At 44.2% G+C, this 23,406-nt stretch overlaps 1 protein-coding gene across 1 annotated transcript; it reads left to right on the top strand.

Moving 5' to 3' along the window:
• Positions 1-7,271: 7,271 nt before the first annotated feature.
• Positions 7,272-22,446, top strand: LOC135574719 (adenosine receptor A1-like). The gene is made up of 3 exons (XM_065026504.1): positions 7,272-7,699; positions 17,376-17,652; positions 18,519-22,446. Exons 1-3 carry the CDS (start codon positions 7,272-7,274, stop codon positions 18,900-18,902), a joined length of 1,089 nt encoding a protein of 362 aa, XP_064882576.1. The 3' UTR covers positions 18,903-22,446.
• Positions 22,447-23,406: the final 960 nt, after the last annotated feature.

Genomic DNA, 23,406 nt, shown 5'->3' with positions numbered 1-23,406 from the left:
TGGGAAGGTTGAACACCAGACGGGCTGCGGCGTTCTGGATGAGTTGTAGGGGTTTAATGGCACAGGCAGGGAGCCCAGCCAACAGCGAGTTGCAGTAATCCAGACGGGAGATGACAAGTGCCTGGATTAGGACCTGCGCCGCTTCCTGTGTGAGGCAGGGTCGTACTCTGCGGATGTTGTAGAGCATGAACCTACAGGAACGGGCCACCGCCTTGATGTTAGTTGAGAACGACAGGGTGTTGTCCAGGATCACGCCAAGGTTCTTAGCGCTCTGGGAGGAGGACACAGTGGAGTTGTCAACCGTGATGGCGAGATCATGGAACGGGCAGTCCTTCCCGGGAGGAAGAGCAGCTCCGTCTTGCCGAGGTTCAGCTTGAGGTGGTGATCCGTCATCCACACTGATATGTCTGCCAGACATGCAGAGATGCGATTCGCCACCTGGTCATCAGAAGGGGGAAAGGAGAAGATTAATTGTGTGTCGTCTGCATAGCAATGATAGGAGAGACCATGTGAGGTTATGACAGAGCCAAGTGACTTGGTGTATAGCGAGAATAGGAGAGGGCCTAGAACAGAGCCCTGGGGACACCAGTGGTGAGAGCACGTGGTGAGGAGACGGATTCTCGCCACGCCACCTGGTAGGAGCGACCTGTCAGGTAGGACGCAATCCAAGCATGGGCCGCGCCGGAGATGCCCAACTCGGAGAGGGTGGAGAGGAGGATCTGATGGTTCACAGTATCGAAGGCAGCCGATAGGTCTAGAAGGATGAGAGCAGAGGAGAGAGAGTTAGCTTTAGCAGTGCGGAGCGCCTCCGTGATACAGAGAAGAGCAGTCTCAGTTGAATGACTAGTCTTGAAACCTGACTGATTTGGATCAAGAAGGTCATTCTGAGAGAGATAGCGGGAGAGCTGGCCAAGGACGGCACGTTCAAGGGTTTTGGAGAGAAAAGAAAGAAGGGATACTGGTCTGTAGTTGTTGACATCGGAGGGGGATCGAGTGTAGGTTTTTTCAGAAGGGGTGCAACTCTCGCTCTCTTGAAGACGGAAGGGACGTAGCCAGCGGTCAGGGATGAGTTGATGAGCGAGGTGAGGTAAGGGAGAAGGTCTCCGGAAATGGTCTGGAGAAGAGAGGAGGGGATAGGGTCAAGCGGGCAGGTTGTTGGGCGGCCGGCCGTCACAAGACGCGAGATTTCATCTGGAGAGAGAGGGGAGAAAGAGGTCAGAGCACAGGGTAGGGCAGTGTGAGCAGAACCAGCGGTGTCGTTTGACTTAGCAAACGAGGATCGGATGTCGTCGACCTTCTTTTCAAAATGGTTGACGAAGTCATCTGCAGAGAGGGAGGAGGGGGAGGGGGAGGGGGATTCAGGAGGGAGGAGAAGGTTGCAAAGAGCTTCCTAGGGTTAGAGGCAGATGCTTGGAATTTAGAGTGGTAGAAAGTGGCTTTAGCAGCAGCGACAGAAGAGGAAAATGTAGAGAGGAGGGAGTGAAAGGATGCCAGGTCCGCAGGGAGGCGAAGTTTTCCTCCATTTCCGCTCGGCTGCCCGGAGCCCTGTTCTGTGAGCTCGCAATGAGTCGTCGAGCCACGGAGCGGGAGGGGAGGACCGAGCCGGCCTGGAGGATAGGGGACATAGAGAGTCAAAGGATGCAGAAAGGGAGGAGAGGAGGGTTGAGGAGGCAGAATCAGGAGATAGGTTGGAGAAGGTTTGAGCAGAGGGAAGAGATGATATGATGGAAGAGGAGAGAGTAGCGGGGGAGAGAGAGCGAAGGTTGGGACGGCGCGATACCATCCGAGTAGGGGCAGTGTGGGAAGTGTTGGATGAGAGCGAGAGGGAAAAGGATACAAGGTAGTGGTCGGAGACTTGGAGGGGAGTTGCAATGAGGTTAGTGGAAGAACAGCATCTAGTAAAGATGAGGTCGAGCGTATTGCCTGCCTTGTGAGTAGGGGGGGGAGGTGAGAGGTCAAAAGAGGAGAGGAGTGGAAAGAAGGAGGCAGAGAGGAAAGAGTCAAAGGTAGACGTGGGGAGGTTAAAGTCGCCCAGAACTGTGAGAGGTGAGCCGTCCTCAGGAAAGGAGCTTATCAAGGCATCAAGCTCATTGATGAACTCTCCGAGGGAACCTGGAGGGCGATAAATGATAAGGATGTTAAGCTTGAAAGGGCTCGTAACTGTGACAGCATGGAATTCAAAGGAGGCGATAGACAGATGGGTAAGGGGAGAAAGAGAGAAAGAGAGATGAGGATCCCGGTGCCACCACCCCGCTGACCAGATGCTCTCGGGGTGTGCGAGAACACGTGGGCGGACGAAGAGAGAGCAGTAGGAGTAGCAGTGTTATCTGTGGTGATCCATGTTTCCGTCAGTGCCAAGAAGTCGAGGGACTGGAGGGAGGCATAGGCTGAGATGAACTCTGCCTTGTTGGCCGCAGATCGGCAGTTCCAGAGGCTACCGGAGACCTGGAACTCCACGTGGGTCGTGCGCGCTGGGACCACCAGTTTAGGGTGGCCGCGGCCACGCGGTGTGGAGCGTTTGTATGGTCTGTGCAGAGAGGAGAGAACAGGGATAGACAGACACATAGTTGACAGGCTACAGAAGAGGCTACGCTAATGCAAAGGAGATTGGAATGACAAGTGGACTACACGTCTCGAATGTTCAGAAAGTTGAGCTTACGTAGCAAGAATATTATTGACTAAAATGATTAAAAATGATACAGTACTGCTGAAGTAGGCTAGCTGGCAGTGGCTGCGTTGTTGACTTTGTAGGCTAGCTGGCAGTGGCTGCGTTGTTGATTCGGGGGCTAGCTGGCTAGCTAGCAGTGTTGATTACGTTACGTTGCGTTAAAAGAACGACAATAGCTGGCTAGGTAACCTAGAAAATCGCTCTAGACTACACAATTATCTTTGATACAGAGACGGCTATGTAGCTAGCTATGTAGCTAGCTACGATCAAACAAATCAAACCGTTGTACTGTAATGAAATTAAATGAAAATGTGATACTACCTGTGGAGCGAGGTGGAATGCGACCGGGTTGTTGAGTTCCAATCGGTAGACGTTGGCTAGCTGTTGGCTAGCTAGCAGTGTCTCCTACGTTAAGGACGACAAATAGCTGGCTGCGTTGTTGATTCAGGGGCTAGCTGGCTAGCTAGCTAGCAGTGTTGATTACGTTATGTTGCGTTAAAAGAACGACAATAGCTGGCTAGGTAACCTAGAAAATCGCTCTAGACTACACAATTATCTACACAATTATCTTTGATACAGAGACGGCTATGTAGCTAGCTATGTAGACGGTGGGCGTTAGCTAGCTGGCTAGCTGCTGGGCAGATACGTTAGGACGACGAAATACGATAATTACGCAATTATCTTTGGTACAAAGACGGCTATGTAGCTAGCTAAGAAGAAATTGCTAAGATTAGACAAATCAAACCGTTGTACTATAATGAAATGTAATGAAATGTAATGAAAAGTTATACTACCTGCAGGCCGAAGTGCAGACCGAAACTAACTGTCCTCCGTCTACAGTATGGTGCTACCTTTATTACAAAACAGTGTGTTTTTATCTAAAAAGGATAACTTTTTTAATACTTCACAATTGTTTTTTAAATTAAATTCACTGCGGAGGATGGTCCTTCCCTTCCTCCTCTGAGGAGCCTCCACTGACATACACAAGCATCAACAGAGTGTGTGTGCGTGTGTGTGTGCCTACTTGTGCGTGTGCGTGTACCTACTTGTGCGTGTACAGTCGTGGCCAAAAGTTGAGAATGACACAAATATTCATTTTCAAAGTCTACTGCCTCAGTTTGTATGATGGCAATTTGCATATACTCCAGAATGTTATGAAGAGTGATCAGATGAATTGTAAAGTCCCTCTTTGCCATGAAAATGAACTGAATCCCCCAAAAACCTTTCCACTGCATTTCAGCCCTGCCACAAAAGGACCAGCTGACATCACGTCAGTGATTCTCTCGTTAACACAGGTGTGAGTGTTGACGAGGACAAGGCTGGAGATCACTCTGTCATGCTGATTGAGTTCGAAAACCAATCTGGAAGCTTCAAAAGGAGGGTGGTGCTTGGAATCATTGTTCTTCCTCTGTCAATCATGGTTACCTGCAAGCAAACACATGCTGTCATCCTTGCTTTGCACCTAAATCAACCATTTATCGGATCATCAAGAACTTCAAGGAGAGCAGTTCAATTGTTGTGAAGAAGGCTTCAGGGCGCACAGTGAGGTGAAGACTTTTGGAGGATGGCCTGGTGTCAAGAAGGGCACCAAAGAAGCCACTTCTCTCCAGGAAAACAGCAGGGACAGACTGATATTCTGCAAAAGGTACAGGGATTGGACTGCTGAGGACTGGGGTAAAGTCATTTTCTCTGATGAATCCCCTTTCCGATTGCTTGGGGCATCTGGAAAAAAGCTTGTCCGGAGAAGGTGAGCGCTACCATCAGTCCTGTGTCATGCCAACAGTGAAGCAGACCATTCATGTGTGGGGTTGCTTCTCAGCCAAGGGAGTGGGCTCACTCACAATTCTGCCTAAGAACACAACCATGAATAAAGAATGGTACCAACACATCCTCTGAGAGCAACTTCTCCCAACCATCCAGGAACAGTTTGATGACGAACAATGCCTTTTCCAGCATTCCTCAAGTCACTAAGTGACTTGAGGAACAAAACATTGATATTTTGGGTCCATGGCCAGGAAACTCCCCAGACCATAATCCCATTGAGAACTTGTGGTCAATCCGCAAGAGGCAGGTGGACAAACAAAACCCCAAAAATTCTGACAAACTCCAAGCTTTGATTATGCAAGAATTGGCTGCCATCAGTCAGGATGTGGCCCAGAAGTTAATTGACAGCATGACAGGGCGGATTGCAGAGGTCTTGAAAAAGAAGGGTCAACACTGCAAATATTGACTCTTCGCATCAACTTCATGTAATTGTCAATAAAAGCCCTTGACACTTATGAAATGCTTGTAATTATACTTCTGTATTCCATAGTAACATCTGACAAAAAATATCTGAAGACACTGAGGCAGCAGACTTTGAAAAAATTCATATTTGTGTCATTCTCAAAACTTTTGACCACGACTGTATGTGCGCGTGCTTGCATGTGGGTCACTGACTGAGACAGTCACATCTGGAACCTGTCAATGCTTCTGCTGAAGCATCCAGTTTAAAATCTCCCCAATTCTGATTCCATCAGAATCATTTCTTGTAACCTTTCCCAGGCGCGCACAAACACATATATGCACACGCACGCACGCACACACACACACACACACACACACACACACACATCTATTTACCTCCACTCCTATCTCTTTGTTCCTCTGTCAGGAGAGAAGAAATCCTTTGTTGGTCTGGAAGCCTTCTTTCCTGGAACCGTCAATCAACCTATAAACTGGCTTTGTCCACCACCATGGGGGTGGACAAAGCCATGGAAACCACCAAAAGATTTGAAAATGAATGCAGACATTTAAATGAGAAGCAGATATTTGATGGGCATGCTTATGTCACAGGCTACATTTACAGGACAATGACGTTATTGTGTATTGTTTGCGCTTTGTGTCATTATATTGCACCCCTTCTTGCATAAAAAAAGGTGGATTTCACAATCACACCAAATGGCCTTTTACACTTCAATGACCTTGACAATGGCATCCAGTAAATAAAGCATATAGGCTAGGCCATTTCTCCGTCTCTCACCTGCTCACATAAACTTTTTCTGCAGTGTGCTAAATCAGGGTCAGACAGAGTGATTCTTGGTAGTTAAACAAATCTACTTTGAAACACCTCACACACATGGTTATGGGCTTAAAAATAAAGAAGACACCTGTACCATGTCAGATATAGAGTTGACATTTGTTTAATTTTGAGTTTGCATCCCAATATTACACATTACACACATCACAGATTGAAATATAATTAAACTGTTTGACATAGAAACACTGGATTTTCGTCATTCGTCAAAAACCCATGATTATTTAGCCTATGAAGTTATGAAAAATATGAATAACTTTCCACTTATGATGCCAATGAGGGAGCGTTTGGTCATTGACTGCAGGTAAGGGCTACACAATATCTATTTCATAAACAAATAACATAGCTTTTTTCTGTTTTTCATGAGAATGCGCATGTCACATTCATGCTCACTGGCCAATGCTGGGATAGATTGGCGGTACCAGGTGTCCTCGCGCTCACTCGCTCTCTCTCTCATTTCATTTTCAATTTAAGGGCTTTATTGGCATGGGAAACATATGTTAACCTTGCCAAAGCAAGTGAAGTAGATAATAAACAAAAGTGAAATAAACAATATAAAATTAACATTACACTCACAAAAGTTCCAAAAGAATAAAGACGTGTCAAATGTCATACTATGTGCAAGTAGTACAAAAGGCACTACAGAAGGTAGTAAAATACAAAAGGGAAAATAAATAAACATAAAAATGGGTTGTATTTGGTTTTTGTTCTTCGCTGGTTGCCCTTTTCTTGTGGAAACAGGTCACACGCCTTGCTGCTGTTATGTCACACTGTGGTATTTCACTCAATAGAAATTGGGGTTGTTTTCAAATTCTTTGTGGATCTGTGTAATCTGAGGGAAATCTGTGCCGCTAATATGGTCATACATTTGGCAGGCTGTCAGGAAGTGCAACTCGGTTTCCACCTAATTTTGTGGACAGGGTGCACTCTCTCTCTCTTTCTCTCTCTCTCTGCATAGATGTCCGCCGGCGCATGTGACTTACCAGAAAGTACAGAGAACGGGGAAAAGACAATTCCCTCGCGGCAATTACTAGAGATTGAATTGGAGCTGATCGTACCGGCAGTCAGCATCCTGTGTCTGAGTTCGGGACAGTTGCCGCTGTAGCCTTTAAAAAACACTCTGCTCTGCGTTTGTGAGCAAACTTTCGTTCTGGCAAAGAAGACTGGATTCTACGCGGAACACCTTTGTAAAAAGAACCGGAATATAACGAACTAAGATTTTTTTTTTCAATTTTCTATTCTTATTAATGATGACGACTAGCGGTGGTGCGAACTGAATTGAGGCACTATTTGGCCAGTGTGACTCAATTACACATTCTCTGGGGAAATTGTTCCTCCTCATTTTTTGGGGAGTGGGACACCAGACTTTCACTAAAACCACAATATGCATGATGTGTCCAAACCAGGGTCCACATTCTGCCCAGTAATGCAGGCTCAAAAAGGACTTTTCAACCAATATATCTAGATGCATAACTTCCTATGGATCGAACAACAGAACACCATGCGCCATCTTAAAGAAGAGTTCCAATGCCTCTCCGAATTCCACAAGGGAATATGAGGACTTCTCCACTCTGTCTTTCTGAGATACTAGCAGCACAAGACAACAGGACCGACCAGGCTACCGGCACGATGCCCGTCGAAGCCATCTACATGGTGATGGAGGTGATCATCGCAGTGACTTCGGTGATCGGAAACGTGATGGTTATCTGGGCGGTGCGGATCAACCGTTCGATGCGAGACACCACCTTCTGTTTCATTGTGTCTCTGGCTCTGGCGGACATTGCGGTGGGGGCTCTGGTCATCCCGCTGGCCATCACCATCAACATCGGTTTCGAGATGCACTTCTACAGCTGCCTGCTGGTCACGTGCATCGTGCTGGTGCTCACGCAGAGTTCCATCCTCGCGTTGCTGGCCATCGCTATCGACCGTTACCTGAGGGTGAAAATACCCATGAGGTAATAATAAGAGAGAGAGAAAGGGGAAATATTGTGCTTTGCTGAGTTTTCTTTGGTCTCTGTTTGCATGCTTTCTTTGCCAAGGTCAGTAGGTCAAACATTTGTCTCGTTTGTGTGTTGGCAGTGGGATTTGAGATATTGTGCAGTACAGGCTATTTTGTTGCAGATTGCCTGAATGGTCTACTCAGCCTATTTTACAGTATGCTCCAAATCTATTTGGACAGTAACTTTTTTTCTTTCTTATTTTTTGCTCTGTACTCCAGAACTATGTATTTGAAATGGTACAATGACTATTAGGTTAAAGTGCAGACTGTCAGCTTTCATTTTAGGGTATATAGAAATGAATTGTAAATAATGTTTTGCATAATTTTGGAGTCACTTTAATTGTAAATAAGAATAGAATATGTTTCTAAACACTTCTACAATAATGTGGACACTGCTATGATTATGTATAATCCTGGATGTGACAAAAACAAAATACACAATACATTATTTACCATTAATTTCTATTGGTTACAAAATAATCTGATACACAACCAAAACAAACAGCAAATGCACCCGACAAATTTGTAGAGTCACAAGCTTGATGTAGTCATTGCGTGCTAATACTTAACTGTGTATTAAAGTAGTAAAACGTTAAGTACATTTTTCCTAATACTTTTGGTTCCCTTAAATGGGGGGACTATGTATAAGTGCTGTAATTTCTAAACGGTTCACCTGATATGGATAAAAATAAACTCAAATTAAAGCTTTAACTTTAACCTCATAGTCATTGTATCATTTTTAAATCCAACGTGCTGGAGTACAGAGCCAAAACAACAAAACATTTGTCATTGTCCCAATACTTTTGGAGCTCACTGTAGCTGCAACTACACAGCCCATTACCAGTTTTGCCAGACAGGCACAGGCCTTTTTATCAATTAGATTTGCTCACCTCCTGAGTCCTCTCTCCTCCGTCCTCTCTCACTCTCCTCCTTTTGAAAAAGGTCAAAGTTAAATCAGGTCGGCAAGGAGAGTGTACATATTATTGGAAATGCGCAGGCTTGAAATAAGACGGTGCTTCTGCACTCGCCCCAAAATAAATGTGTAAAGTGTTCAAAACAAATGAAGTTAGTTGTCCAAGACATTTTATAGATAAAACAATAAGTAGCATATTGTTTTTAAACGTGTGCATGTTTTTCTCCTCTGGCTAAACAAAAGCTGATTCAAAGGGGGTGTGACAGATTTCAAAACTCTTCCGTGGTAGGATACACATGAATATCTTTGACGAAAGGAGGAGGGGGCTATCGAGGAGGGAAGGACACTCTTGCGTATGCCTACTAACGAATTGACACTCCTCGACCACTCAGTTCCGGGTTGCGGAGGAGAGAGGATGGATGACAGTCATTTTCCCAAATGAGAATCTCCCACAATAGGCTCTTAGACAGAGCTACATGTCAACATGATGTTGCTTCCAGCTGGAGAAGCATTAACTGTATTTTATATCACATTGTATATAAAATGTAGAATGAATTCATCTACAACAGATAGTCCCCAACCACAACAGACTGCAGACAGACTGTGTATACATAGCCAGTATCAGTTGGGGTCAAGTCCATAGTCAAGATGAGATGTGTGTACCTGCTCTATTTGACTTCCACACCTGCTGTGAGGAATGCTCTCCTAGTGAGACTGTAACCCTCTCCATCTGTTGACTGACTGGGTAGTGATGTGTAGAGAAAATCATTATATATTTCACTTACAATAAGCTGCTACATATGGACTTAGGTAGATGTGCTTTCTGCACTCCACACCCAGTTCTAATATGTTAACATGAATAAGGAAATTTCAATATTTCAAGTTAGAGCCCAAGTTAAGATGGCACCGAAGAGGATGGCTGACGTTTTACATGCTCCTAACCTACTGTGCCATATATTTTTTTTTTTGCGTTGTTTGCAGTATTTTTTAAAACTTATTCTGTACATAATGTTGCTGCTACCGTCTCTTATGACCGGAAATAACTTCTGGACATCAGAACAGCGATTACTCGCCTTGAACTGGAAGAAGCTTTTTCTGACGAGAAGGATATACTGCTTTCCAAACTCCCACCCATTCTACTGGCTAGCATGCAATCATTGGAAAATAAAATTGGGGACCTATGATTACGATTATCCTACCAACGGGACATTAAAAACTGTAGTATCTTATGTTTCACTGAGTCGTGGCTGAACGACAACACAGATAACATAGAGCTGGCCGGATTTTCCATGCACCGGCAGAACAGAGAAGCTACGTCTGGTAAGACGAGGGTTGGGGGTGTGTGTCTATTTGTCAATAGCAGCTGGTGCGCGATGTCTAATATTAAAAAAGTCTCAAGGTATTGCTACCAAGAGAGTTCTCATCTATATTATTCGTAGCTGTCTATTTACCACCACAGACCAATGCTGGCACTAAGACCTTAATAAAACCAAATAAAACCAAGGCCATAAGCAAACAAAAAAATGCTCATCCAGAAGTGGCGCTCCTAGTGGCGTGGGACTTTAATGCAGGCAAACTTAAATCAGTTTTACCACATTTTTTTTTACCAGCATGTCACATGTGCAACCAGAGGGGAAAAAACTGTAGACCACCTTTACTCCACACACATAGATGCATACAAAGCTCTCCCCCGCCCTCCATTTGGAAAATCTGACCATAATTCTATCCTCCTGATTCCTGCTTACAAGCAAAAACTAAAGCAGGAAGTACCAGTGACTCACTCAATACGGAAGTGGTAAGATCAAATCACATTTCATTAGTCACATGCGCCTCAAAACAAAACGTGTAGACCTTACAGTGAAATGCTTACATACGAGCCCCTAACCAACAATGCAGTTAAAAAAAATATGAATAAGAAATAAAAGTAACAAGTAATTAAAGAGCAGCAGTAAAATAACAATAGCGAGACTATATACATGGGGGTATCGGTACAGAGTCGATGTGAATGGGCACCAGTTAGTTGAGGTAATATGTACATGTAGGTAGAGTTATTAAAGTGACTATGCATAGGTGATAACAACAGAGAGTAGCAGTGGTATAAAAGAGGGGGAGCAATGCAAATAGTAATGCAAGTAGTCTGGGTGGCCATTTGATTAGATGATCAGGAGTTTTATGGATTGGGGGTAGAAGCTATTTAGAAGCCTCTTGGACCTAGACTTGGTGCTCTGGTATCGCTTACCGTGTGGTAGCAGAGAGAACAGTCTATGACATGGGTGGCTGGAGTCTTTGACAATTTTTAGGGCCTTCCGCTGACACTGCCTGGTATAGAGGTCCTGGATGGCAGGAAGCTTGGCCCCAGTGATGTACTGGGCTGTACACACTACCCTCTGTAGTGCCTTGCGGTCTGAGGCTGGGCAGTTGTCATACCATGCAGTGATGCAACCGGTCAGGATGCTCTCGATGGTGCAGCTCGAGATCCTTTTGAGGACATGAGGATCTATGCCAAATATTTTCAGTCTCCTGCGGGGAAATAGGTTTTGTCGTGCCCTCTTCACGACTGTCTTGGTGTGCTTGGACCATGTTAGTTTGTTGGTGATGTGGACACCCTGTAACTGATGTGTATCCTGCGCTACTGATAGGAATTTTATGAATAATGACTAAACAATATCTAAATTTAAATAGAACTATAACTAATTATATTCTACCCTGTTTTATTATAGATATAAAGTTAGTTAATATGGAAGAGATTATGTAGCATGAATAAGGAGTAATTAAACATAATAAACACCATTCCAACTAGGTTGGGGAGGAATGTGTTGTGTGTTTGAAGTAAGCAAAGAGGGTCATTAACCTATGTTTGAACCCACTCAGCTATAACTCTGTGGCGATTAAATAAGACAGCGAGAGCCTCTCCTAGGTTTTCCATTATCTGGAACTGTCAGCTAAATAGTGATAGATAATGGTGAGACTTCAGAAGTTAATCCTGATATAGTGCGAGTCAGGAGTGTGCGCTAGTGGGTTGGAATAAACTTTTGAACCTGCTTTGTCTTGGTCGAGAGGAGGAGATTCATTCTATAACCAATGACGTCATATGGTTGGTTCTATGGCAGCGCGCTCCGAGAATAAATACTATTATCTAAGTTTGATAAGACTGGTCCCTGTCTATTTTATACAAATAAGAAACTTACAAATTCTTAGAAACAGACAGTGATTTTAATTAATGAACACATATAGGAATTATGAAATTCCGTTGACTGCTACAGGACTGTTTTGCTAGCACAGACTGGATTATGTTCCGGGATTCATCCAATGACATTGAGGAGTACACCACCTCAGTCATCGGCTTCGTCAATAAGTGCATCAAAGATGTCGTCCCCACAGTGACAGTACGCACATATCCAAACCAGAAGCCATGGATTACATGCAAAATCTGCATTGAGCTAAAGCTGCCACTTTCAAGGAGCGGCTCACTAATCCGGACCCTTATAAAAAATCCTGCTATGCCCTCAAACGAACCATCAAACAATCAAAGCGTCAATACAGGATTAAGATTGAATCCTACTACACCGTCTCTGACGCTCATCAGATGTGGCAGGGCTTGAACTACAAAGGGAAACCCAGAGCTGCCCAGTGACGCGAGCCTACCAGACAAGCTAAATGCCTTTTATACTCGCTTCGAGGCAAGGACTGAAGCATGCACAAGAGCACCAGCTGTTCTGGACGACTATGTGATAACACTCTCGGTAGCCGATGTGAGCAAGACCTTTAAACAGGTGAACATTCACAAAGCCGTGGGCCAGACGGATTACCAGGACGTGTACTCAAAGCATGCGCGGACCAACTGGCAAGTGTCTTCACTGACATTTTCAACCTCTCCCTGACCGAGTCTGTAATAAAAGAGAGCCGCACACTCTAGGAGCTCAGATGCAGCCAAGCTGTCTTCATCAGGGTATAATCACAAACACTGCGGGATGACTCGTTTATGTAGTGTCAAAAGACACAGGTGTCTGTAATCATGGCCAAGAGGGGCCTAATATCAATGGTTAATTATAAAATATTAAAATGTCATACAAAGAACAGCATACAAACAACAAATGGATAGCATACGATCATAGACAAATATGACTACACAAGCTTACAAACAATTACAATGGCAAAGTCACAATAATGGCTTCAGATCAAAGTCTACGTTGAGACCGAAGGGAGCAAGGGTCTTTAAGTTAAAGATCCAGGCAGCCTCTCGTTTTAACAATAAATTATCAAGGTCACCCCCTCTCCTAGGGAGGGTGACATGTTCGATGCCAATATAACGCAGAGACGAAATCGAGTGGCCTGCCTCCAAGAAGTGGGCCACAACTGGATAAGTAAAGTTTTTACACCTAATGGTGCTACGATGCTCTGCGATACGTACTTTTAATTTGCACTTTGTTTTACCTACATAATTTTTACCACAGGGACAAGTTATAAGATAAATAACTGCCTTAGTGGAGCACGTAATAACACCTTTGATTGGGATCGATTTCCCTGTTTGTGGGTGTTTGAAGGATGTACATTTATAAGTGCCATTGCATTGAGCACAGCTATTACATTTGTAATTTCCATCCAGTAGGGGCGCAAATAGACGTTGTTCAGAAATATCTTGGGGTGGTAAATCAGAGTTTACCAATTGGTCTCTGAGACTTCTGCCCCGCGAGAATACGACCAAGGGAAGGTCCGAAAACACATTACCGAGACGATCATCGGATTTTAGGATGTGCCAATGTTTGTGAACAATTCCCTTAATTTGTTCAGAGCACTTGGAATAGCGGGTAGTTAGAACACAAGAATGCGTCTTTTTGCGAGACTGACCTTGAAAAAGGTCATGTCTCGTTTTGTTTTGTATTTTCTCAATGGCAATATTAATCTGATCATTCTTGTAGCCCCTCTCCTTGAACTTTCTTTGCGTCTCAGCCATATTTCTGTCGAAATCTGATTGTTTTTTGCAGATTATTTTGATTCGACAGAATTGGCTGTAGGGCAAACTATTTTTCAAGGGAAGTGGGTGACAACTATCAGCCCTCAACAAACTGTTACGATCAGTAGGTTTCCTGTAAAGATCAGTGTATAGAACATTATCTTCACACAAGATCAGAAGATCAAGAAAACAGATTTGACGTGTGTCAGATTGCATAGTAAATCTCAGATGCTCAGAACAGGAGTTAAGAAAAGCATGGAATGCCTGGAGCTGTTTTGCATCACCCCTCCATAGAACAGAAATACCATCAATATACCGTTTCCAAATAATGATGTGAGGCAAGATTTTTTTTTTGAGAGGATTGAAAATAGACTGTTTATCCATGTAACCCACATACAAATTAGCATAGTTAGGAGCCATGGGGGATCCCATAGCAGTACCTTTCATCTGAATAAAGAAATCATTTAGGAACATTAAATAGTTATGTGTGAGTACTATTTCAGCCAATGTTATAATGCAGGTACTGGAAGGTAGTTCATTAGGGTCACGTTGCAGAAGAAAATGTTCCATAGCTTCAATACCGCCCTCGTGTGGAATATTTGTGTATAACGACTCAACATCAAAAGTAACTAACAATGTATTCTCAGGGAGAGGATCAAGAGATTCAATGATAGAGATCATACTGCTGGTGTCCTTTACAAAGGATGGTCTAATAAAAAAGTCAACAAAAGTGGATAAGAGGGGCCGTTACTGCACCAATGCCCGCTACAATAGGGCGCCCTGGAGGTTGTGTAACATTCTTGTGTAATTTCGGCAAAGTGTAGAAAGTGGCAATTTTAGGGTGTTGAATAGCCAAAAAATCATGTTATTTTTTGGTTATCTGACCAGAACTTAAATACCCATCTAGGACAGTAAAGATAGTGTTCTGAAATTGGGAAGTGGGGTCACTTCTGAGTTTCTTGTAAAAGGTGTTGTCAAGCAGCTGTCTATGACACTCATGTACATAAACTGTCCTATCCATGAGTACAACTGACCCACCCTTATCAGCAGGACGAATAAGGACTGACGTGTCGGATTGTAAATCAAGCAAAGCTTGTTTTTCATCCTTAGGTAAATTATGGAAAGATTTGGACCCCTGTTTATTCTTCAGGAGATTTCCAACATCATTTTCCACAAGTCTGCAATATGTCTCGATAGAGTGATTGGGATTGGCTGGAGGTATAAAATAACTCATGCTTCTAAAAGGAGTCGGAGTATGTGCAGGAGAGCAACCTACTGGTTCAATAGAAGTGTCAGAATTAGGGGAGCTAAAGTATTCCCTTAAACGGATATTTCTAAAAAACTTAAACATGTCTACCTTAACATCAAAATCGTTGCACTGGGTTGTAGGCACAAAATATAACCCTTTATTAGCAAAGAGATATGGGCAGGGCTCAATATCTTGCTTGATAAATTAAAGACACTCAGTCCCGTGGGTTCTGGTACCGTGTGAACAGTCTCCTCTACCTCTGATAGTCGTTTCTGCGCTTGACTCCTCCACTCACCATTGTTAGAAGTTGTAACAGTAACATGTCATGAGTGTCATCTGATGAAGATTTTCAAAAGGTTAGTGATTCATTTTATCTCTAATCCTGCTTTTGTGACTCTCTTTGGCTGGAAAAAATGGCTGCGTTTTTCCTTTGATTTGGTGGTCTAACATAAATATATGTTGTGTTTTCGCTGTAAAACATTTTTAAAAATCGGACATGATGTTTCTCTTTCATTTTGAGGTATTGGACTTGTTAATGTGTGAAAGTTAAATATTTCTAAAGAATATTTTTGAATTCCCTGCGCCACCTTTTCAGCTGAATGGGGGGGTGGAGTTCCCCTCGGGGAAGCATGCTTATCTAAGATGGTGAGGAAGTTACTTTTAAAGAATAACCAGGCATCCTCTACTGACGGGACGAGGTTAATATCCTTCCAGGATACTCGGGCCAGGTCGATTAGAAAGGCCTGCTCTCTGAAGTGTTTTAGGGAGCGTTTGACAGTGATGAGGGTGGTCGTTTGACCGCAGACCCATTACAGATGCAGGCAATGAGGCAGTGATCGCTGAGATCTTGGTTGTAAAGCAGAGGATTATTTGGAGGGCAAGTTTGTTAGAATGTTATTTATGAGGGTGCCCATGTTTACAGATTTGGGGTTGTACCTGGTGGGTTCATTGATAATTGTGTGAGATTGAGGGCATCAAGCTTAGATTGTGTTAAGCATGTCCCAGTTTTGGTCACCTAGCAGCACGAGCTCTGTAGATAAATGGGGGGCAATCAATTCACATATGGTGTCCAGGGCACAGCTGGGGGCAGAGGGGGGTCTATAGCAAGCAACAACGGTGAGAGACTTGTTTCTGGAAAGGTAGATTTTTTAGAAGTAGAAGCTGGATACGGACCTGTTTGTTTGTTTGGATACAGACCTGGATAGTAAGACAGAACTCTGCAGGCTATCTCTGCAGTAGATTGCAACACCGCCCCCTTTGGCTGTTCTATCTTGTCGGAAGATGTTGTAGTTAGGGATGGAAATCCTAAGCCAGGATTCAGACACGGCTAGGACATCCGTGTAGGCAGAGTGTGCTAAAGCAGTGAATAAAACAAACTTAGGGAGGAAGCTTCTAATGTTAACATGCATGCATACATGTCATGCACAATTAGCTGTCCGTCCTCTACTACGAGAAATCTCCTGTATCACTATACACAGAGGAGGGGTATCGTTCCCCAGAGACTCTATTACCTACTTCCTTAATTTATGAGCCACACAGATCTCCGCCCCAGTCACATTCCATTCTGCTCTCCCAATTGCCTGTAACATTAAAGCTTTGGTTTTTGGGACTCCATAGAATACACTGATGTCGGTCCTGCCAAACTCTGCAACTAACACCCTTATGCAAACATTCTGTCTTTAACACAGGCCCTGTATGATCCTTGCCTCCGGCCACAAATACATTACCAGTCAAAAGTTTGGACACACCTACTCATTCAAGGGTTTTTCTTAATTTTTTACTATTTTCTACATTGTAGAATAATAGTGAAGACATCAAAACTATGAAATAACACATATGGAATCATGTAGTAACCAAAGAAGTACTAACCATAAAAGTGATAAACAAATCAAAACCCTTTGCCTTGAAAACGATTTGTAGTGCAGGACACACATTTCTTCTATTGATTCAAAGTCAAGAAAGTATCAGGTTTCAGGTTATACCCAAGTGCAGACTGTGTAGAAGTAACAATGTTTATTATAACAGGGGCAGGCAAACAACAGCTCAAGGCAGGCAGGGGTCGATAATCCAGAGTGGTGGGGCCAAGGTACAGGACGGCAGGCAGGCTCAGGGGCAGGCAGAGTAGTCAGGCAGGCGAGCTCGGAGTCAGGACTGGCAGGCGTCAAAACCAGGAGGGTGAGAAAAGAGAGACTGGAAAAAGCAGGAGCTGAGACACAAAACGCTGGTAGACTTGAACAAACAAGACGAACTGGCACAGACAGACAGAAAACACAGGTATATATACCCAAGGGATAAGTGGGGAAGATGGGCGACACCTGGAGTGGGGTGGAGACAAGCACAAGGACAGGTGAAATAGATCAGGGCGTGACACAAAGAATGCACTTGGAAGCATATCAACAGGAAAACAGAAAAGTATGCACTAAAACTCCAGCAATTGTTGCTCAATACTCACACGCACACACACCAACCCAGTATACTCTAACTCCTCATTCTTGTCTTATCCCCCATCTCCATAGCTACAAACATGTGGTGACACGGCGGCGTGCAGGCACGGCGGCGGTGGTGTGTTGGATGGTTGCCATAGTGGTTGGCCTGACGCCCATGCTGGGCTGGAACAACCGGCAGTGTCTCCATGACAACGTCTCCCAGGTGATGTGTAAGTTTGAGAAAGTCATCAGCATGGACTACATGGTCTACTTCAACTTCTTCGGCTGGGTGCTTCCGCCCCTCGTCCTCATGCTGCTAATCTATGCTGAGATATTCTACAAGATACACCACCAGCTCAACAAGAAGGTAGCTCACTGTCTGTAGAGAAGTACCTGTCTTGAGAATCAGATGACTAGAACAGGGTAACCCTACCTTCTTTACCATGAGCTATGTGCATTGTCTCTATTATATGTGCAATAATGATCTATGCTGAGTTATTATATGATCCAACGCCAGCTCGGTAAGAACATTAGCCTGATTTTGTCTTACCAATGTCTTGCTAAGGATAGCTTGAGCTAGTCTTCCCAATGTCTTGCCAAGGTTGGCTTGAGCTAGTCTTTCCAATGTCTTGCCAAGGTTGGCTTGAGCTAGTCTTTCCAATGTCTTGTCAAGGTTTCTTGAGCTAGTCTTTCGAATGTCTTGCCAAGGATAGCTTGAGCTAGTTTTCCAATGTCTTGTCAAGGTTAGCTTGAGCTAGTCTTGCCAAAGTTAGCTTGATCTTGCCAACTCCTATGGTCATTCTCACATGGCCTGACAATGATCCTAGGAGTTGGCAAGACCGCACAAACAGTTCTGGGACCAGGTTACATGAAGGTCACTGACTAGACTAGAGTCAGGTGAATGAAGCGGGTACATTTGATGAGCACAGCAGGGAGGTGGAAGGAGATAAAGGGGTGTTTTAAATTTGCTGTACTTTGGCATAACAGGTTATTCCCCTCAGGGATGAAAGCTTAGACAGGCATAATGAGCAGAGATGTTGATTTGTTTCTAAATCAGGTGTCAACTCACTCCACCCAGGACACAATGCTGTGCAAATCAAACATACTTGGAATAGAATAACCAAAAAATGTAACGTCAGTTAAAACATCAGTTAACTTGTAAGTATGCATTACAGAAATGTACAGCCTCTGAATCTAAAGTCTAAATCCTCTTCTCCCTCCCTCCTACCCCAGGTGACGGAGAGCCACATAGACCGCAGCCATTACTACAGTAAGGAGCTGAAACTAGCCAAGTCATTGGCTCTGGTCCTCTTCCTGTTTGCCATCAGCTGGCTTCCTCTAAACATCCTCAACTGCATCACGCTGTTTAGCCCAAACGGTGACAAGCCCACGCTTCTCATCTACATCGCCATCCTGCTCACACACGGCAACTCCGCTGTGAACCCCATTGTCTACGCATTCCAGATCAAGAAGTTCCAGAATGCGTTCCGGAAGATCTGGAAGCAATATGTGCTGTGTAGGGACCCGGTAGGCAAGCTGCCGCAGAGAGGGAGTCAGAGGTGCCAGAGCAGATTGGAGAGGATGTTGAGGGCGAAAGATGATAACAATTATGTCTGATCTGGTGATGAAGGTCATAGGGGGGCACGGGTCTGTCGCATCCCGCAATGTGTATGTTGTTTGGTGTGGTGTTCTTTTATGCTTTTTAAATTTGTACACTTTGTTTGTTAACCATCTGTCAATGATGGCTTTTCAGTGGTGGGGTGTTGGACTGATCGTGTTGATCATGAACATACTCGCTACTAAATTGACTGTTATGGAAACGCTGCCGGCAGCGGAATCCAATACAGCAGAGAGTTTCTACTACAATACAACTCAAACACGAACGTAATGGATATCCCAAGGGCCAATCTAATCCCTGATTGTCTGCGAGTGGATTACAAACCCACATGTAAATGTGGAAAACGCAGGGGAATCAGACAGAGAAGTATGACAGGATAGTAGACAGTATAAATAAATAAAAAACATCCCTTACCTAACACCTTGCTGATCAACGCCCAGTCACTGAGGGGGAAAGCGGATGAGCTGTCAGCGAATCTGCGCCTCCAACATGAATACTGGGAGGCCTGTTTGCTGGCGTTTACTGAGACTTGGCTGGATGGGTCCCAGACAGGGAAGTGGAGCCAGCTGGCTTCACACTGGCCAGATCGTGATCTGACCGTCACAGGGACTAGTGGTGTAACTGGATCCTGGTAAGAGAGAGACTCTGTACCCCCGATATTGAACTGCTTTCTGTGTCACTGCGACCCTACTATCTGCCCCGTGAGTTCCCCCAATTGTTTGTTACCGTTGTGTACATTCAACCGAAAGATAATATAGCAAAGGCATCAGAGATTATTTATAATCTGTCACAGAAACTGGGTTCCATCTCCCCCGACGCACCCACATTTATTTTAATGGATTTTAACAACAGCACTTTGCACAAGGTCCTGCACACGTACCACCAGTATGTGAAATGTCACACTAGGAAAAACAAGACTCTTGACCTGTGCTATGGAACCATACCAAATGCTTTCTCTGCCACCAACAGACCTCCCCTGGGGACATCTGATCTCAATGTTGTCTACCTCCGGCCAACCTACTGTTAGCTCTTGGAGAGGGAGAAACCTACAGTTAAAACTGTCCAGATCTGGAACGACAACAGTATCACTCCTCTCCAAGGGTGATTTGACTGTACTATGTGGGAGGTATTTGAAGACAGCAGCTCTGATCTTAACAAACTCACAGATGTTGTTTCAGACATTGTCAACTTCTGTGTTGAGTCAGTTGTGCCTATAAAAACAAGTAAAATATTCCCTAACAATAAGCCTTGGGTATCAAAACATCTAAACTCACTACTTGATAGGAAGAAGGCAGATCATGCTGAGGGTGATAGACAGGCTTTAAGAGATGTACAATGTGAGATAAAAAGACAGATACTGGTGGACAAGGAGGCATACAAGCAAAGGGTGGAGAGGACCCTCTCCTCAGGAAACTCAAGGGTGGCCTGGCAAAAGATTAAATACATGGCTCGTGCCACCCACATAGGCAGGGGAAAAACCAATGCTGACCTTGGGAGACATGAGGGCCAGAACAAGGCTAATGAACTGAATGTTTTCTTCTCAAGATTTGAATCAGACGACTTAGGAAGCAAACAAACAAATGGAAGCATCATTACAAGTGTTTGAGAGGGTTGTTGTTAAACAGGCTGATGTTTTGAAGTTGTTCAGTGGATGTAATGCACAAAAAAGCCCAGGCCTGGACAAAATAAGTGGACATTGAAGCACTGTGATGAACAAATAGTTGGGGTTTTTACAGACATTTTCCAATCCTCGCTCGACCGGCAACTGTGGTGGAATATTGACTCAGAAATATAACACATTTTCTAGAACTTGTGAATTCAAATGAGACTTTAATACAAGGTAGCAAAGCCGAGCCCTTCCACGTAAAGACTATTTTACAAACGTAACAGAGCCGAGCCCCTCCATGGAAAATACTAAATTCTCATATTACAGAGTCCTGCCTTTATAGGATTCTGTCTTTGCGTAACGTATAAAGTCCCCTCCCTCTATATGAAAATAGCTTCCTTTGACCTTTCTTTATCATCATTTTTCCATCTCAGTTCTTGCTTGTTAACACCCACATCTGACAGCTGTATAGGTTATAATGGTAGCAGGGCCCTGGTCCTATACTGGTCCTATATGTTCCATTCCTTATATGGCCATTCTGTCTTAGCTCTCCAACATGAACAGCTTAGATGCTGCTAATAATGGAAATGTAATCGATAGTCATGGGTTTTGCTCCAACACAACACATGCCAGTATTGTGGAAAAACTCAATAATTATACCCATTCCTAAAGCATCTTAGCCCTCTTTGCTGCATGACCCTGTTGCCTTGACATCCTTAGGAAGGAAATGTTTTGAGAAAATTGTGAAAGGTCATATTCTCAGCACCACCCGTTTCAGTTTGCCAATCAGCCCAGCAGAGGAGTTGATGATGCCATTCTCACTCTCCTCAACATGATCTAGAGACATCAAGAGGGCGCCAAATCCCATGTCAGTGTTCTGTTTGTTGACTTTTCTTCTGCCTTCAACACAATCCAGCCTTATATTCGGGCACAGAGACTCATAAGTGACTTCTCCTGAGATGGGGGGCTGGTTTTGTGGCTGTTGGACTTCCTGAGCCAGATGTCACAGCGGGTCAAGTTGGGTGTCGGACATATGCACCACCAACACAGGCTCCCCACAGGGATGTGTTTTGTCCCCACTCCTGTACATTTTGTACACCAATAGTTGTACTAGTTCCCATCCTGACAGACACCTAGTTAAGTTCGCTGATGACACTGCCTTGATCAGCCTGTTGCATGATGATGAGGAACAACATGGCCCTGTCCTAAATGACTGTGTGGAGTGGTGTGATGAATCACACTTGGTCCTCAACACCAACAAGACCAAAGAGATGTGCATAGACTTCAAGAAGTGTACAACACCTACCTCTGCATCATCTGTCAGAGGTCAGAACATAGAGATAGAGGAATACAAATACCTGGGTGTCCTCTTGGACAATAAGCTTCAGTGGAGTAAATGTACAGACCTGATCTACTAAAAGAGTCAACAGAGACTGTACTTTCTAAAAAAGCCGGGATCTTTTAATGTTGAGAGTATTTCAACTTTTTGTATTGTTTGTTGGTTTGGCAATTGCCCGTGTCAGCCAGAGAAAGATCCCGAGAAGGATTATCACCACAGCAAGCAAGGTACTTAGAGTCAAACAGACAGGCCCTCAGCAAGGCTCATAAAATTATTTTTAGACCCAAGCCACCCACTGTACCCGGACTTTGAACTACTCCCCTCTGGGTGCAGGTCTAGGGCACCCCCTGGCATGAAAACCAAACTAGACAATAATTTGTGCCAGGTGTGATATCCCTCCTAAACAGTTCAGGCTGATGTTCCTATCGACCCAGTAAGGCCAGCAGGCTAGTCTTTTTTTATTTGGATGTAACTGTTATGAATATTGTGCTGTCAATTAGTGGTATTGTCATGTATATGTTTAAACACCACGTTAAACATGTACATGATACTGCAGCAACATTTCCCCACGGGGACAATAAAGTAAGTAAGTAAGTAAGTAAGTGAAGATGTCGGGAATACTGGATTATAAGAGCAGAAGGATGAACATGACAATGGTTTCTCTGTTGATTCGCCTGCTGGTTAGAGAATTATGATTGGATAAAGAGGTGGAGGTGGTGGGAGGGATCCTAACCCTGCAGTGATTGAACTGAAGGAGGGTATGGATAAGGGACCCTATCCCTAACCCTTGACAGAATCGAGGGGGACCCTAACCTCAGTTTGACCCCACACAGTGAGGAAGTTCTGTCAAGGAATGTTCCTAAACGAGGGTTGAAATGTTACCTCACACAGGCTGAATGAACTATCCACAGGTGGCTGGGTTCCCACACCGTAACCGTGGGTGATCTAATCTCTCTACATTCTAGAATGCAGCAGAATGGCGTCACTCCTAATACATCACTAAGGTCCATCGACTGACAAGGCAGGTTGTACTGTCTGACCTGATGCAAGACAACAGAACAGAACAGACCAATGGAGAGGTCAGGTCAGAATGGTGATTTAGGATTCCGAATTAACAATGACTTCAACCATCTCCCATCGGCTTAGGGAACGATGATGTGTAACGGGTGAAGGGGGTATCCGGCATGTACCGATAGGAACCTGTTGAACTATTAGTAGCACACTTTGGCTGTGTCTGAAATGACACCCTTTATAGTGCACAACTTTTTGGGGGGGGACCAGAGCCCGCAAATCACTTAAAACTTCAAATGGTTCAAACACGCACAGTCATGAAGAAGGCGCAACAGGAGGTTGAAAAAGTTTGGCATGGGACCTCAAATCCTCAAAAAGTTTGACAGTTGTCCCATTGAGAGCATTTTGACTAGCTGCCTCACTGCCTGGCATGGCAATAGCACCGCCCTCGATCGCATGGCGCTACAGAGGGTGGTGTCATACATTATTCAAAATGTATGGCAAATCCAATAAGGATTGATCTAAGGGAAAATACTCTGACATTGTG

Source organism: Oncorhynchus nerka, linkage group LG2 (assembly GCF_034236695.1).
Source record: "Oncorhynchus nerka isolate Pitt River linkage group LG2, Oner_Uvic_2.0, whole genome shotgun sequence".
NCBI classification, from domain to species: domain Eukaryota; kingdom Metazoa; phylum Chordata; class Actinopteri; order Salmoniformes; family Salmonidae; genus Oncorhynchus; species Oncorhynchus nerka.
This window is presented reverse-complemented; position numbering and strand designations above follow the sequence as displayed.

Excerpts from the sequence above, each read along its gene's own strand:
- LOC135574719 (XM_065026504.1), top strand. The coding sequence starts at position 7,272 with ATGCCTCTCCGAATTCCACAAGGGAATATGAGGACTTCTCCACTCTGT. Across the intron at positions 7,700-17,375 it reads AGGGTGAAAATACCCATGAG|CTACAAACATGTGGTGACAC; the intron begins GTAATAATAAGA and ends CCATCTCCATAG. Across the intron at positions 17,653-18,518 it reads ACCACCAGCTCAACAAGAAG|GTGACGGAGAGCCACATAGA; the intron begins GTAGCTCACTGT and ends CTCCTACCCCAG.